The sequence below is a fragment of the Lottia gigantea genome (genome assembly GCF_000327385.1).
Source record: "Lottia gigantea unplaced genomic scaffold LOTGIsca_28, whole genome shotgun sequence".
Lineage (NCBI taxonomy): Eukaryota > Metazoa > Mollusca > Gastropoda > Lottiidae > Lottia > Lottia gigantea.
Genome location: NW_008708898.1, coordinates 1,425,853 through 1,442,731, shown reverse-complemented (window position 1 = coordinate 1,442,731; position 16,879 = coordinate 1,425,853). Strand labels below are relative to the sequence as shown.

Below are 16,879 nucleotides of genomic sequence, written 5' to 3'. Positions count from 1 at the left end.
CCTACATACATAGTGACATATAGATAGACAGAATGCATGTGTGGAATAGTTCAATAGAAAGTTGAGGGGTGTCAGTCAGATGAATGTCTCACTATATTCAGTTTTGCAGAACCAATGCCAAAGACAGGATCATTAAGTGTCAAATTAAATATTTTACAAAAGAATTATAACCAGAACCTTGGTGTAGAAGTTTAATAGTCTTCAATTATATAAAATCAAAGGTTTTTTTTTTGTTCAAATATTGTGGCTCTTGTTTCTGATCAGATAAGGAAAAAAAGAAGAATTACCTGTAACATGTTCAGATCTAATGTAGCCATATGATTTAACATACGTAAACCAGTTATAGTGATATTGAGAGTATTGGTTGGTAGATCAGGAGGCGAGACTTCACCACGACTAGGAGCTCCAGAATGTAACAACATACCATACAGTAATGTTACTATTCCTACTAATTCAGTCACTTCAAACGTAGCTATCAGTTGAGAGGGATCTTCTAATTTCTTCTTGTCAAATACATTCACATTCCTGAAAAATATCATATATAATATGAAAGTCTTGTGGTGAACAGAAGCTATAATATTGCAATGTTAATAAACTAAGTAAGCTTACTTCTCAATATGGAAAGTAGCAGTGATGCTCAGTCAGTCAGATACTTTCTCACAAAGATATCAGTCTTTTAGTTATATTCAGTGGAATATGCTAATTTCTGGAGCATAATCATTAAAATCGTGTCGTAACCTTTTGTGTCTTTGGTTAACCTAGGCACCTTCGGATTTTTCAGCCAGGCATTTTCCATTCATTCAACTCAATTCATTCAGATTACCTATTTAGTGAGGCCCTCACTACACAATGCAGGGTGTTGTCAAGTCGCAGAAGAACGTAAAACACCATTTTATTTCTTCTAAACAATTTATCAAGGTATTCCTGATAATCTTGATTTAAATTTACTTGCAATCGTTCTCTGAGAACCCAAATTTTCAGTATTCTCAGCTTTGCGCTTAAAAGAAACTTAATCTAAGATCAACTTATTTCAGATCAAATTTCAGAAAATTGTACATTAAAATGAGTAGAGATGACTAAAATAGTTTTAATACAAGTATCAATATGATGGTATTTGATTATGATAAAAAGTAATAAATATTTCTGTAGACTGATCAAAGTAAGGTGGAGATAACAACCGTTGATAACTAATGGTAGTTGTTTAATTAGATTTCTACCTGATATTCACACCTATTCATACTCAGTAAACAATGGAAGAAATTTCAATATTAGATTGATGGAAAGATAACAAGAACATAGTTACAATCAACATTAAAGGGATTTTTAATTGTAACATGAATTTTCATGTGTAGGTTCAAATACAGCAAGGTTTATAAGATATTTAATATTGTATTCCATGGAAATTTCTGATGAAAAGGTTTTCAAATATCATAAAAAAACTTCTGCCTCTAATATTATAATATCAATAGTATAGATAATTACCCTGAAATTTTATAAAATCCCACCAGAACAATATGATGGGGTAACTAGAGGTTTATAAGATACCATGAAAACACTGTAGATTCTTTTAAAATGCTACTGTAGATTCTTTTAAAATGCTATAAGCTACATATTGATACATAATGTATGACATCAAGTCAAAGATTAAAAATTATTGGCAGTATAAAATTGATTTGTCCATCACAACAAAAACTGATGAAGATGTAAGCCACTTTTTTGTGTAAGGCAAAGAAAACTTTGTAACAGCTTCAATTAATGGTGAATAATAAACACTGTAAAATATATATAGCGCTGGTTAAAATCTTGGGTCTCTTATTACAAAAATTAATATTACAGTAACTATTCCCTTGAAATTGTTACATACTGTGAACAGTCTGAATTTACAGGAAATGAGCTGAATGTGATTCATGCCCCGCCTTATTTACCTGAATGGAGCTTAATCAATCTACGACCTCATTCTTCTTCAAGACTTATCCAAACAATCAGATATTAATTCACTGAACACTATTTGTCTAATTAACCACCATCAATTATATTAAAGTGACTATGTCTATAATTTCAGCATCAATAACATTAAAGAGACATTGCCTCAAAATTTGCCAAAAATCTGATTCAAGAAATATGTTCATTCCAATTTTTATTGGTGAATACATTCTAATTACTGTACAACAATTAAATGAATTTTACAGTAATTGGTGACTATATTGTGCTTTAATGGCCGTCACGATGTATACTTTGAATAAAGACAAATTTTCATCACAGAACCAGGGTCGGTTTCTTGAAAAAGTAACTAATATACTTTTTAAATATAATTTAGTTCTTGTCACAGGTCCTTTAAGAATAATTTTGAGTAAGAGTAAGTAAATGGTAGGAAGTAGAGTCTATTAGTAAAAGTACAGGTATTATTGATACCTTGGATATCAAGTACTGACAGAATAACAGGCTTAATGTACAGTAAGAGGATGCTTCATTGCTGCTTAGGGTTAATGAGCAATTAAAACTAGTAAAATAAATGAAGCATATAAACGAAGGATGACATCTCCAATAATGTGAAATAATGAATCAATAAGTTGTATAGTTTGATTAATACCTCGGCCTTCAGTCCCGTTTTATTCTTTTCAATTTGTTCCACGAACTGTGAAGAGGAGACAATACTTGTTGAATTATCGACAGACAGAATAATAAAATCTCAGTACGGACATTAAGCTAAGCTAGAGTGGAAACAAGACAATAGGATGATGAGGGTGACAAATGATGGAATCACTGAGATCATTCAGCTCAACAGAAGATACAAAATCACACATCAAATTACAGTTTGAAAATAATGTCAGATTTATGAGTCAAAAGATTGCATACAAATACATTTCAGTTAATATTTCAAAAATTATTGAGCTGGAAAATACCTAACTCAATAAACAAAACTTAAAATCAAACCAAAATCTTGCAAATATGGCAAGTACTTATCAAAAGAAATGAGATTTCAGATTGGAGATGGATGTTCAATTGACCAAAAGAAATATAATATATATATATATTCCAAAAAAATCATTCCGTATTTTTTCTAGTGTCAAAATCAAATCCTTCAGAGCCTTATTCTCGGAAACTAGACAAAAATAGAAGCCAGATTTAAAGAAATACAGTAATCCGATTGGATAATAAAACCTAATCTAGAATCGATCTAAGTGATTGACCAATCAATTACTGGAACGCTGATATAATTTTAAGATTAAAAGTTAAGATTTCGAGGAAAATGACCCTGCGTTGGTTGGCCTAATAATATGTCCAACTAAGTTAATAAGTAACAGAATCCCTGAAGCAGATTCAATCAGTGACACAAGTAGTGAGAAAACAAGAGTTGGTGCAATCTAAACACTGGAATGTAACAAGAGGAAATCAGAGTGTGCACAATGTTTATTTGAGAACAATGAGATTGAACTGGTTGATTATTTAGTAAATAAGACAAGGAATCAGGTAAATTCAGGTATTGGACAGCCAGAAACAGTCATGATTCTATATTGACATTAACCTGTATGAACTGATCAATATTCATCTCAAATATATCATTCATAATACTTCTCATAATCAAGTAAATAAATCAATGGTTTAATATTACATACTTTTTCGTACATGTTACATGTTATCTTGGCTTAATTTTTAAAATTCATTTTAGCAGAAACAATCTGATTTGTTAATAATTTTCAGTGTGAACTGCTCAATAACAATATTTCCATTTACCAATTTTTTGAGTGGGACTTTCATCCATAGTGAATGGGGTTTTTGTCATCCTGCAAAATTGAGGCAGGGCTTTTATCTGTCCACTAAATCAACAGCTCTTGTTGCCTTTCTCTCAATTCAAAGTTTAGAAAAATTAAGTCAAAAACAATTGTAACAAAGTTAACAATCCATCATAAAATTTGTAAATTGACTGGAAATGCATGTTTATCCACTCTAACATTATGATTTATTTTATTTTATATTTTCTGAAGTTTTCAACAATGATCAATGTTTTATAATAATATTTTCAGTATTATTAAATGTAATAAAGATTATTTAATTTAAAATATCAATCATTATCAATAATTTATACTGAATAATTTCTAGAAAATATAATTTGATAATTATAGGGTCGAAGTCGGTCAGCGAGCATTAATACACCCGAATCTGAGCTGATGGAAATCTTACTTAAAGACAGGCCAAGTGAATTATGGTTTTCCCACAATTTATCGAGATTTTCTCTCAACTAATGGATTTCACATCAGACGCTCATCAAAATCATCTCGCTTTCTTTTATGGGCTAATTTTGGACAATGCTGTCAATATTAGTGAAAGAGGTTTCTTCTCTAAGCTTCATTAGTCCATTAGCGAAAGCCGACCAAACTTCCGTTCTAATCTTCAACATTCATTTCAATACTGCCAATAACTTCAATTTTATTTTCTTTCTCTAGTCTTCTATTTCTAGAAAACACAGACTCCGAAATTTCTGCAATTTTTTTTATAATGAGGAAATTTGATGGTCCAATTCAAAATACAAAGCTAAGACCTGATGTAAAAAAATTTCAGAAAGATTTGCTGATATGTTGCTTTTTTTACCTTGAAATTAAAATGATCTGGGATCTCTATCTCAATATTCCAAATTTTTAGAAATAAAATGAAAATTTTAACTAAATATTGAATGTAATTTGGAATGTTATTGCGTGCAGCTCTTGGAAGCCAATCTAAATAATAATTAATAGCTTTAAACAAAAAAATGATAACAATATAATAACAATAACAAGAGTAACAGTTATAAAGAATGGATTATAACTCATTAACTCTATATTGGCACACTAATAACAAGGCATTAAATCTCCTGTTTATGATTTTATCTCTTTATATTTCGCTTTAAAACAGTTTTTACCTAATGATGCTTTTTAGAAATAGTGTTGTTTGAATAACTATGAGAAATTTACGAGCTCATTGTTTTAACAGAGAGTTGTCTAATGGACTGGAACAATTCTACTTAAAGAGATTGTCCTGAGTTCAAACCTTACATTACCTTATTCCATTTGGTGAACAATGATCTATTTAGTGATTACATTAAGGATATGAAAGAGTTGGAAGATGATTGTTAGAACATAGTAAGTAGAGAGTAATAGTGTATTATTTTACTATCAATAAAACCAATCAACTAGAACATTACAATCCCTGTCTAACTAATCTCAGAACAGTTAACATAGTATTTACGGTAATTGTTTTAAGTTAAAACTATTGAGGTATTGAGACAGTATTTAATATTAAACTAATTTACTTGACAATCACCAGGTAGAAATTACCTTGATCAATCTATTTCTAATGTATAAACTTAATACCTTAAACTTGTCACTGAATTAAACTCCAATAAAATGCATATTAAACTGGTAATATTGACTGGTTTCCAACAGAGATTAAAGGGGCAGTAACATATAATGAGATATTCAGGTGCTTCAATTATTTTTGCTTTATAATTATCTTTTAATTCAAAAACAGATTACTTATTTCATTTTTATTTCATTCTAACAGAATGCCTGAATTTATCTATATCATGTCAATACTATATATAATTGTAAATATATATATTTTGCCATTCAGAAAACTAGATTCAAATCCTAGATAACTAAATTCATATCTTTTGGATGACTAAATCCATATCTTTCAGAAAACTAAATCCATATCTTTTTAAAAACTTAATGTCTCTCAGAAAACTAAATTTACATTTCTTTTAGAAAACAAAATTCACATCTTTTAGAAAACTAAATTCATATCTTTTAGAAAACTAAATTCATATCTTTTAGAAAATTAAATTCATATCTTCTAGAATATTAAATCTACTAAATCCATATCTTTTAGAACACTAAATTAATATTCTTTAGAAAACAAAATCCATATACCATACCTTAGAAAACTAAAATCATATCCAAAATTAAAATGATAATCTTTAAAAAACTAATTCTTATTATCAGAAATTATATTGATATCATATAAAGCGAAAAATTCTTATCAATAAATAAGATTGATATAAGATAGATGGAAAAAAGTTTTTCCATTTTTAAAATTTGTCTTACAATTTCCTTTAAATTTGCACTAAAAGCAAATTGTGCACCATGCTCTCTAACCTAATAAAGATTTAGAAAAACAAAAGAGAATAAATTTGATTTGACAAGAAGTGTTGGTAATTGATAGACAGACTGGCGAATTTCTAGCAAGGTGAAAATGGATTCACTCCCTTGTGCCGTTATAAACAACAATCACAGTGGAATATTGGAGCAAGTTGACTCCAGGGAGAAATCATTATCCCTCTCATAATGACAAAATGTGGCAAATTATTGGTGTACAAACTTTCCAAGGTGTGAAAAATTCATTAGTCATTCTCAGTTTAATGTGGAAATTTAGAATGAATCATTTTAATAGCTCTCACTAAAAAATTCCTTTTCTATTTCCAGGCTCTATCAAATCTATTTGTAAATTTATGTGCTGTGATGTAAAAGATATTGGTAATGCTTACTACAGTTGTAGAGAAGGACAAAGACAATTAAAGGGCACTTTATTCAAGGGTGAAATTTGGTCCTGTTTTAACTACAAGATAATTGGTATTTAATCAAGTGTTATGGCCTACTGTGTTAAAGGTTAATGACCACAATTAAATATGATTCCAAATCAATACTTAGTCAATTAAAATTCTATTTAACACCTGTATAATAAAAGGTGTTCTTCCAATCATTATTTTTAACTCTGATTGAGAATATTAGATCACAGTTACCTGTAGATAATTATATCATTATTAACTTCCGTAAAATAACAGAAAATAATCTTCAATTACAACAAATAATTTTCCATGGCAGAATTTCAGGTCAGAAGAGCTTTATCAAATTACAACTGAAATATCACTGGATCAAATACTCATTGAACAGTCAGTTGCCATTTTAAATAATAAGGTAGACTTTTCATGTTTTGTTTTGTAAATTTGAACACACTAAAACCATGTGAACATTAAATGAGCAAAGGTAAACTCTTTCATATTAAAAAGGTTGTTTTGATAGGTTAAAATTCACTGCTACAAAGCTATTTGTATAAAGTAAAGCACCATCACTAGTAATTATTGATAAGGAGCATGGTTTTAATGATGATGCTTATTACATTGAGGACAAAATTCAAACTTTGCATTATCTGAGATAGATTGTACCTAAATGATTCTACTCTCGAGATTTTTTCAGTAGAGAATGTTTTTCTTCAAAATATGGAAAATATTGCATGAAGTCAACTGGTATAAAATCTATATATTACTAGAGAAAAATGTGGTGTTAAAATGTCACATATTGACCGTAGCAGACCTTTATTCTGATGATATTTTACTTTCCAAGCATACTGTTGATTTTAAACTAACTCTCCTCCCACTAGTACCCTGGTGGTCTTCACCAATAGTAACAAGCTGTACAGTCCGTACTGAAACTTTTACTGTTAGTTTAATCTGCCCAAAGTATGAATCAAGTTGAACTAGCAGAGAAATGAGGTTCGGAGAAAAAAAACTCATTTTAAACTTAATTCATTTGAAAAAGAGAGCATGACTGGTCTCTGAAATAAAGATATTTTTCAACAGGCTAGCATTTCATAAATTTTTTTGATTTTGCTAATGGTTTGATATAAAACCCTAGGCTAAATTTGTAATATTAAGAGGTAATCTTATGAAATATTCAGAAGGCATTTTAAGCTAAAGGGTTATGGAACAGTCTTTTGTCAAGAAGGCAAATCTGATCCACACTCTGTCTGTCCTAGATGTTTACTTTTTAATTTGCAAAGGTTACAGAAAGGCAGAAAAAAAACTAGAATTTCCAATGTTGTTTATGTTGGTTTTTGATGTTAGATCATGTTCAGTGTATTGTATTTATATTTTCTACAATATTCTGTTCATTTGATTACTTTTATGACATTTAAATATCACAAGCTACCAGGGGGAGTAGTTGTTACTATTTATGGACAGAACAGAGAGCAGAATCTGTCATTTTCATACCTTTCACTTGAGATTTCATACAAATATATTACATTCTTACCTCCTAAAACCTATATTGACTTATTCTCTACTTCTACATGTGAGACGACCAGCAAACTCTCTATTTTGATTCAAATGAAACAAAAATATCCTAGTCAAAAAGCTTATTAAATTTGCGCAGGACAACAACAATTGCTATATCATTAGCGAGGCGGGCCACATTCCAAAATACCTGAAGCCTGGTTGAGCCAGTATACAACTGGGTTGCTCAACTGGGAACCCTTTCTGGGAATTAAGCTTTTGCCTGTTTTGGGTCTAATTATTCTGCAACATATTGAGCTAATTAAGACAAGTCATTGAAATCAAAATATAAGAGAAGATACAGCTATGGCCAGTATCCAAACAGTCTTTGGAATCAAAATAATTTGAAACAACCTGTCGAAATAAAATGACCACAGGCACACCAACCATAATGGCTGACCTTTAGATCTTGTTTCAAAATATCCAATCTGCTTATCTACAGATCTCTATCATTCTAAAACAAGTACCGAAGTACCTACAGATAAAATAATGTTGGTATGAGAAGAAGTCAAAACAATGATTATTGGGGGTGGGCTGGTGAATTGTTGATCAATGACTCCCAAGGGAGAGAATAACAGGCATAACAGGACTAGATACACTTAATAAATAAATATCTAGACTACAGACTACAGTAATTCAACATTGATGACTACCACCTGATATATACAGTTACTGTATGTTACTTATGAGCTGCGGAATCATCTTCTGGTGAACAGTTCTTTAATATCATAGAATATGTTATACGCCTGACCTAGTGCAAGTTAAATGAACAATGAAAATTTTCACACGGCATATTTCCTTAATGCCATTATTTACTTAAAATTATGATTCTGTACTTACCTTTTGGACATGAATTTCGACATAGCTACTAGAAGAGCTAAACTTTGTTGTAAGAATTCAGCTGCTTGTTTATCATCATCTATTGGACCACGTACACTGGAGAAAAACTGACGTAATTTATCTATTATACCAACACTTATCAGGTAACTAGAAAAAAAACAGATTACTTATTAATAAAGAGAAATTAACATCATATTGTTTTAAGATTATATAGTAAGTGTGCTTCAGTTATTTATCTTACAAAAATATTATCCAATTGGTAATAATTAAGTAATGATATTAATGAAACTTTAAGTCTAAAATTCAGATGTATAGAATTTCAAAACAAAATTTAATATGAATATAATTTATCAAAGCAAATTTCTGTTTTCAATATCAATATTGCCTAAAAAATTCCGAATAAATTTAAATATCAATTGAAACAATTTATCAAATCAAATTAATTTGTGTATTTTGAATATGAAATCAAATTAATTTAAGAATTTTGAATATAGAATTGTATTAAAGCTGAGGATCATATTTGAATAAGAACGTCTAATCTATTATAAATGAAACAGCAACATAATCAGACAGTCAACTAACACAGGCTTGTTACATTAAACAGTTTAATATTTGATGTTGAAGAGAAAATCTTGTAAGTCTCTTTACTGTCAATAAGCTAGATCTTGTTCTAATTAAACTCTACCAAAGTTTCACTTGTTATGATAATAAAGAGGTTGAAATTAAAGAGATTTAGTTTACAGACGTATTATCAAGTAGAAGAGATGTATGAAGATGATTAAGAGAGCAAGTTAACAAAGAAAAAGATAATAGAGGTAATTATGCTCTGTCACACATCGCTCTGGACTAGAATCACAAATACTGAGATCGTGACAATCACAAGAGCTATGAAGGATCATCAAGCCAACATTACAGAAGGCACTTCCTCCAAGACAACTATGTAACCATGTCCGCTTTCCATTTCAGGAATTGCTTCATCAAAAGCTGTCCAAATTTCTATTTGAGATGGCCTCGATGACTGAAAGGACTTGAATAGAACACACACACCCATGAAGAAGTTAATTTCAAGAGCATTGAACCAGCATATTCTAAAGACTTTGCCATTCATCGAGAATGAAAAGTTACAGGAAATTACCAACGCTAAGGTCATGGATGTTAATACTAATACATGTTTCAATGAAGAGTTCTTGTGAAAGGGGGAGATAATCTAGTAATTATATTGGCATCAGGACACACATTGAAATCTTCTTAAACCTTGACTGATTTTATTGTAAAGTTAAATTAGAATTAAAATGTCAATGACTAATTGACTCTAAATACTGGAAATTGATTCTTATAGAATCTACTAAGAATATTCACCAATCACTAAATCTTTTTGTGGAACAACATAGTCAGTCTTTAAACATGGACCGTATATTTGACAAAGACAATTTCGTTTCTATGCATCTAGTTTTATATTTAATTCTTCTGCACCTTATGTCACCTTAAATATTCCATCTTCCTTGAGCAAAATATCTTCTTCAATTGTAATTTCTATATTGTAATATATGACACAAAGGTTTAAAACAGAGTTTTATCAACTAATTGGGCTAATGAAGATGGTGAACGCCAGTGGTGGGGTCAGCCTTCCGAGACTAGGGGTAAAAACAGGGGGCCGACTGACTCATTGGGGATAACTGCTAAGGCCAAATTCAAATTCATGGAGTGTCTCAGAGGGTTCTCTCAAGAAAATTTTAGAAAAAAAGAATTGATTTTGTGCATTCTGACACATATTTTGAAGAAAAAAGGTAGACAATTAGATTTGTTGAAAATAAAGTGGGGGTACTATTGGGGATGCAAACCCATTTTCTAGGGGGGCAAATTATCCCCCTGTATCGCCACTGGTTAACGCCATGCAGTTTGACAAAAACTTTGCAAGGGCAGTGATATTAGCCTTTAAGCGTTATATATGTATAATAATATTAATATGTCATGCTGACAGTGTAAAAACAGTTCTTGAAAAGTGTTAAGTTTCAAACTGTGTAATCACTCATTTAAATACATTAATATCATTTTGTTTTGAGCAAACGATAATTATACAGGGGCTTCTTTTGTGAAAATATTCACTTATTTGCAATTATAAATACTTTGTCTAGTGAAATAATTTTCATTCTGGAAGTAAATCCACTTTATTCAATGTCTACTGTATATAATTATACCTTATAACAGTCTGTTCAGACTTATCTCTCTTATACGCTAGCATACATAATCTCACCCATCTTTGATACGAAAGGATTAAAAATTGACAAGAGTTCAAAGACAGTGATTGAGATATTACGGAAATTAGCCTGTGGTGAAGGTAATTTAAATATCAACGTTAATACAAGCCCCTACCCCCGGGCTATAACAAGCGGTGGTAGGCTTGAAACCAAGACAAGGTTATTTCCTGATTAAATTTGTCCCAAGTAAAATTTCACGATGAAGTGATAGCCAACATCCGTTAAAATTCTAAAAAAGCAGAAAATTTGTCTGGAATGAGGAGTAATTTGTTATGAGAATGACAAAAAACTGAAATAAATGTCTTCTAGAATTTCAAGCATACTGACAATATAATAACATAGAAACTATATCAGGGCTTTATAATAACAATAGTTTAACATTGATACTGACTAGTTAATCTTATAGTTAACATCTAATATATTATTATTGTAAAATAACACCTAATCTATTCAACAATAATAATACAACTTTATCAGAAAATATTTAATCATTCATTCATTAATCAACTAGTTTTTACTTCATCTATACCTTTGTTTAGGATATATAATTTCAAAAATTACCATTCCTGATTTTTCTTACTGATATATATAATGTACATGCACATGTATCTGATTATTCTAGATGGTAAACTAGACTTTTCAAATTATTTTTACGCAAAGTGGAATATTTGTTTAAGAATAGTATTAATAGATTGATTTAGCTTGGATCAAAATTTAACCAAAAGCATACATAAAATTTCTAGCTTAGTCAAGCTTCTGTCAAAATATTAGGCAGACTAGCAGAAAACTTAATATTTTCAAATAAAAAAATGAAATGAATGGAGTTTTACGTCCTACTTAATATTTTCAAGAAATTAGATACGCAGAGATTTATTTAAACTTTTATATGATTGGTTAGAATCACCCACATGACAAGATTAATTCAGACGTCATGGCCAGTGCTTTTATGGGTAACCTGGTGCTGTCTGTCACCCCCTATCAATAACAAAAAGCTCAAAACATACCCCTATATTTCTATATGATTAATAGTCATGCTGAATTCAAAACAAAAACACAGTTTGAATTCCACGAAAATTGAAACCAAACTGAGACAATTAATTCTATTGTTTTGATTAGGAAGTTAATTAATCAATAGAGTGAAATATGATATATCAACTAATTCAACCTTGTCAATAACTCTCTGAAACCATCAGTAACCTAACCCTATTTAATATTCACAGATCATTGTTTTCAATATTCCAATTAATTTCCAATAAAACTATACATTTATTTACTGATAAAACATCATTTTTATAGAATTCCCAGAGCAAAGTACTGGAATTATTTATGATATTATATTACATTTAAAAAATGTCCACATCCTCAATTATTTTGCCAAATGGTTGTACATTTGAAGGGAGGTAACTCCTTTTATAATATATATATCCAGACCACACAAATTTCTCCATCTCAGTTACATGCGCCAATTTAATACAAACCATGCCATATTTGTTTTAGTAACCACAATATACTATCAGGATCACAGACAAACACAAACATTGAGAAACTGCTTTTTAGATCACATGAATCTCACAGATCGCCAGAATTATTGCCAAATAAAAATAACCAGATCCCGTGATATTCTTCAACCTAAATTTTATCTCATGGAAATGTTGACAGAGGCATAAATCAACGTTTCATGTATAATAAACACACATACCTGATAAAATCATTGCCTCTATTAAGAAAAGCATCACCACTACTACTCATTCTTTCTAATGATGCCTCACTACAGGTTGTACTGGGGTTGTTTTTAGCTAGTCGTGTTAAGATGGTAGCTATTAACTGCATCAGGTTCCCAGCAACAGGATCAGAGGGTAGTTTCTGTCCTCCTGACCCTACTGGTGATACAGGTCTTACAGGTTGATCAGGTATTATCATCTAGAATAACAAGATTGATATACTTAAATGTCTTACATAAGGTATGGACTCCTGTTTTAACTCCTTGTCTGTTGTTTTTTTTATCTCAAAAATTTTTTCTCATTCTTATTTCATAGTTTCTATTCAGTTCACATGCAATATTTTCCCTCTTGAAGTTACTCAGCTTGGGATGAGGTACTATAATAATGATTACAACAGCACTATTGTACTGTTAATATTGTGATATAAATGTTGTTACTTACAGACAGTCTATGTATAAGATGATCTACCAATGATCCTATTTTATTACTAAATAACATATAATGACTGGTTTCATAACTTCCTTTACATGCTATACGATATACTTCACAAGCATGACTTAATAACCTGAAAACAATGACAATATAGTCAACTAACTCCAAATAAAATTCTTATGCAACTTATCTTATATTCAACCAAGGCTTAAAATTCCATTACACTCAACTTAAAAAGAATGATATCAGATTGTGAATGGCAAGTGTAGTCACCTGCAGAAAAAAACATGTAACAAAACATTTATGATCTTCATCAGACTATTTGCAGTTAGTTTGAACAGAATAAAAAATCTAATGAAGAATCAGTAAGGATAGTGATAGGTATCTAATAAAGATTTGTTATTTACCTAGTAGGTACCACACAAGGTAATGTTGGTGTTGAATCATCTATTGTAGCTAATATTTTAGATAGGTGTGTCATACAACCTAAAAACCGGAAATTATTCATATCAGCTGGTACCTAAAATAATATATAAATATTTCAGAATATAGACTGACAGAATAGAACGACATAAAAAATAATTGTCCAAAAAATTAATTCTAGACTGCAATATAAATGCTCTTATTACCTACACCAATTTCAAAATTACCTCCAGGTAGAAATCCCCTGCGACAAATAAAGCCAAGATAACTGCTAGCCAGCTGAATACAACAAAATCATATGAGAACTAAGAGTGATCAATAGAAACAAGATAATACTGGTATATCTTTCTTTTAGCTAGTCAAGTTTCAACTAGAGTGTCCTGACTCAAAGTTCAAATTCTCAAGAAAGTTACCTTTTTCTCTAAAATTCTGCCAAGTTCTCCTATGGCTCTATCAATAGCAGAAACTTTATTCTGTGGCCACGGACCAGTATCTGATGACTGACTAAATTTACTCATATCTTTTACAATCTTTAATATTCTAAATAAGAGACAATATTAACAACAATTACTGAATTTTTCTTGCCTTTCTGAGCAAAAACCTGGTAAACAATTAATGTTTTAAAACCATTTTCATTATGATTTTTATACTTAGATGTTCAAAATTAATATATTTTTGCTTTATCTTAAGAATATTTCAAAAATCTTAAACTTACTTTGCTTTATGTGTAGAATCTTGAACTTGTATTTTATTAGATAAGGCATTCTCATATTCTACACCTCTGAAACAAGAAATATGATATATTTTACAAACCTAAACTTCATTTTGAGACATTTAACATTAAACTTAACACAGTGATGATCATAGTTTATATCTCACAGTATGAAACTCTAAATAACAACATGTTTCAGGTTCTGTTTCAACATTTCTATACTGAAAACAAGCAATAAATATAGGCAATCAACTCACGTAAATAAATGTGTCAATTGTGTGAATATAAAATTACCTGGTAATCATCCTGACTCGTAATTTCTTATATCGTTTTTTCATGGATTTTTGACGTTCTTTCTCTGTGACTAGTTTAGGATGATTACTATTTTCTGGTACATCAACTATATTCTCTAGGTTAAATTTCTCCTGAAATAGTAGTGAATGTTATGGGAAAATGTCTACGAGCATGATCTGTAGATGAAAAGGGATTTATAAATAACTATTTTTAAACCTTGATAAAGAGAGAGCACTTTTGCCTTTGAGCCTCCATCACATCTAAGAAGTTGAATGAATCAAATTGCAGATATGGTAATAAGAATATATTGTCACTCAACATGTGGTAGATATATCACTTACTATATCCTCATTAGACATGACCTGACCATTATGATTATCATGTAAAGCTTGTTGATGTTTCTTTCCTCGTAAATGACTTAATAAATATACTTCTGATGGAATCTGGAAAATAAAATATTCATTTTGTAACACTCTTATACAATATTTATTGAAATGATGCAAGTTAATTGTATATGTAATGTGATGAAATTATGAAATGTCGTGACTTCATAACAAAAATTCAGAAATTTGACAGGCTTCATGACCATTATAAATTTGTATCAAACTTTTCACTTACCAAAGTATTACAAATTTTACAGAGTTTTTTCTTATCATAAAGAGTTAATTGTGGGGCATCATTATGATCTTCAGTAGAATGTTTATAGATGGTCATTTCAAATGCTTTCTCTCGGATCTGTTGTAATACTTCTAAATGGCGTTGACTACTTTCATCTTGCTGTAAACATAGGTTAATCAACATTTCATATTATTAATAGGAATAGGATCAATAATTATATATAATACACAGTTTCACAAGAAAACTTCAGCTTAACTCCTCTAAATGCCAAAAAAACTGAAAGTCTTCAAAGAATATAGGAAATATTTCTCAAGAAAATTAAAACCCCTATCCATCTGGTTGTGGCAGAGAGATATAAGTAGTAAGGCTTTTTCAGAGAGGATTTTGGTTGCCTGAAATCAACTGGAGATATCAAGAGAATAATTACTGATACTCCTACTTAAAATCACAGCAACTGAAATATTTAATTCCTTTTAAAGATTAAACAGATGATTATACCTTCTGTTGTATTTTTTTCTGTAGTTCTTGTATATGAGCTTCTTGTTGAGCATTTAATGCTGCCAATCTTTCCTTTTGATCCCTGTAATTTATATCAGGTGGCATTAGAATTTCATACAATATTCTAACAATTTATGTCATCAGTAGGCCTAAAATCTTCCTATTGCAGGTAAGAGGGGCTGACATGGAAAAAGTATCTAGTCGTTCGGATGGGACAATAAGTAATGCTACTGATTGTGCACCAGGACTGCTGATTTGACACTATTTTCTGCTCATGACTGATGGGGCAGCTCAAATGACGGTCAATATCCTCTATCTGACATCAAGTATAGGTTAGCCATTACATGTCATTCAATGTCTGACAACTCTCTAATGGAATATAAAGCCATCAATCACTGCTTGTCATTACAACTTGATTACCAACCTGATAATCTGATAATCAATGTGCACGTTAAAGATCCCTCAACAGTTTGAAATCGAAAGAGAGCAAGCTAATGCTGCTGTCCTGATATTACCCTCATTGCACCCTGCATGGTGTTTCCTGTCTTCATTAGCCCAAAAGTAGTATATAAAACTCTTCCCATGAAAGGCTGAAGTTATATGTCAAACACTTTGCCTCATCCAAAAATATAAGGTGTTGTTACACTGTCTGAACAACTCACTCTTATCAATGGAGGTCAGTTTCAAGCTGGGCTTCTGCCTTGAATAAGTAAATAGGCTGTATGAAAACTGCCATAAACCAATGTATTTAATTACCTTTCTTTAGCTTTTAAAGCTTCATGTCTTTCTTTCTCTCTCTCTTCTCTATTATGTACAAATTTAGCATCTTTTTTCTTCCTACGTTCTAACATTTCTACTAATTTAGCTTTTCTATCAGCTTCTAAAGCTTTCCTTCTTTCTTCTACTGCAGCTTCTTTAGCTTGTTTTTCTTCCATTTTCCTTATTCTTTCTTCCTATATTTGATGAAAATTAAGATTAAATCAAACTGAAGGTCACAAGA

The 16,879-nt window shown here is 30.5% G+C and overlaps 1 protein-coding gene across 1 annotated transcript in view; it reads right to left on the bottom strand.

Moving 5' to 3' along the window:
* The window catches only part of LOTGIDRAFT_215534 (hypothetical protein), a gene marked incomplete at both ends in the record, with an annotated part of 34,573 nt that overhangs the window by 12,361 nt on the left and 5,333 nt on the right, over positions 1-16,879 (bottom strand). Inside the window, 12 exons of the mRNA XM_009056573.1 lie at positions 288-571; positions 8,967-9,070; positions 12,881-13,101; positions 13,344-13,467; positions 13,742-13,854; positions 14,171-14,297; positions 14,473-14,538; positions 14,764-14,894; positions 15,105-15,206; positions 15,382-15,540; positions 15,880-15,961; positions 16,636-16,832. Of these exons, the coding sequence (XP_009054821.1) occupies positions 288-571; positions 8,967-9,070; positions 12,881-13,101; positions 13,344-13,467; positions 13,742-13,854; positions 14,171-14,297; positions 14,473-14,538; positions 14,764-14,894; positions 15,105-15,206; positions 15,382-15,540; positions 15,880-15,961; positions 16,636-16,832 (1,710 nt within the window). The remainder of the gene's footprint in view (positions 1-287; positions 572-8,966; positions 9,071-12,880; positions 13,102-13,343; positions 13,468-13,741; positions 13,855-14,170; positions 14,298-14,472; positions 14,539-14,763; positions 14,895-15,104; positions 15,207-15,381; positions 15,541-15,879; positions 15,962-16,635; positions 16,833-16,879) is intronic.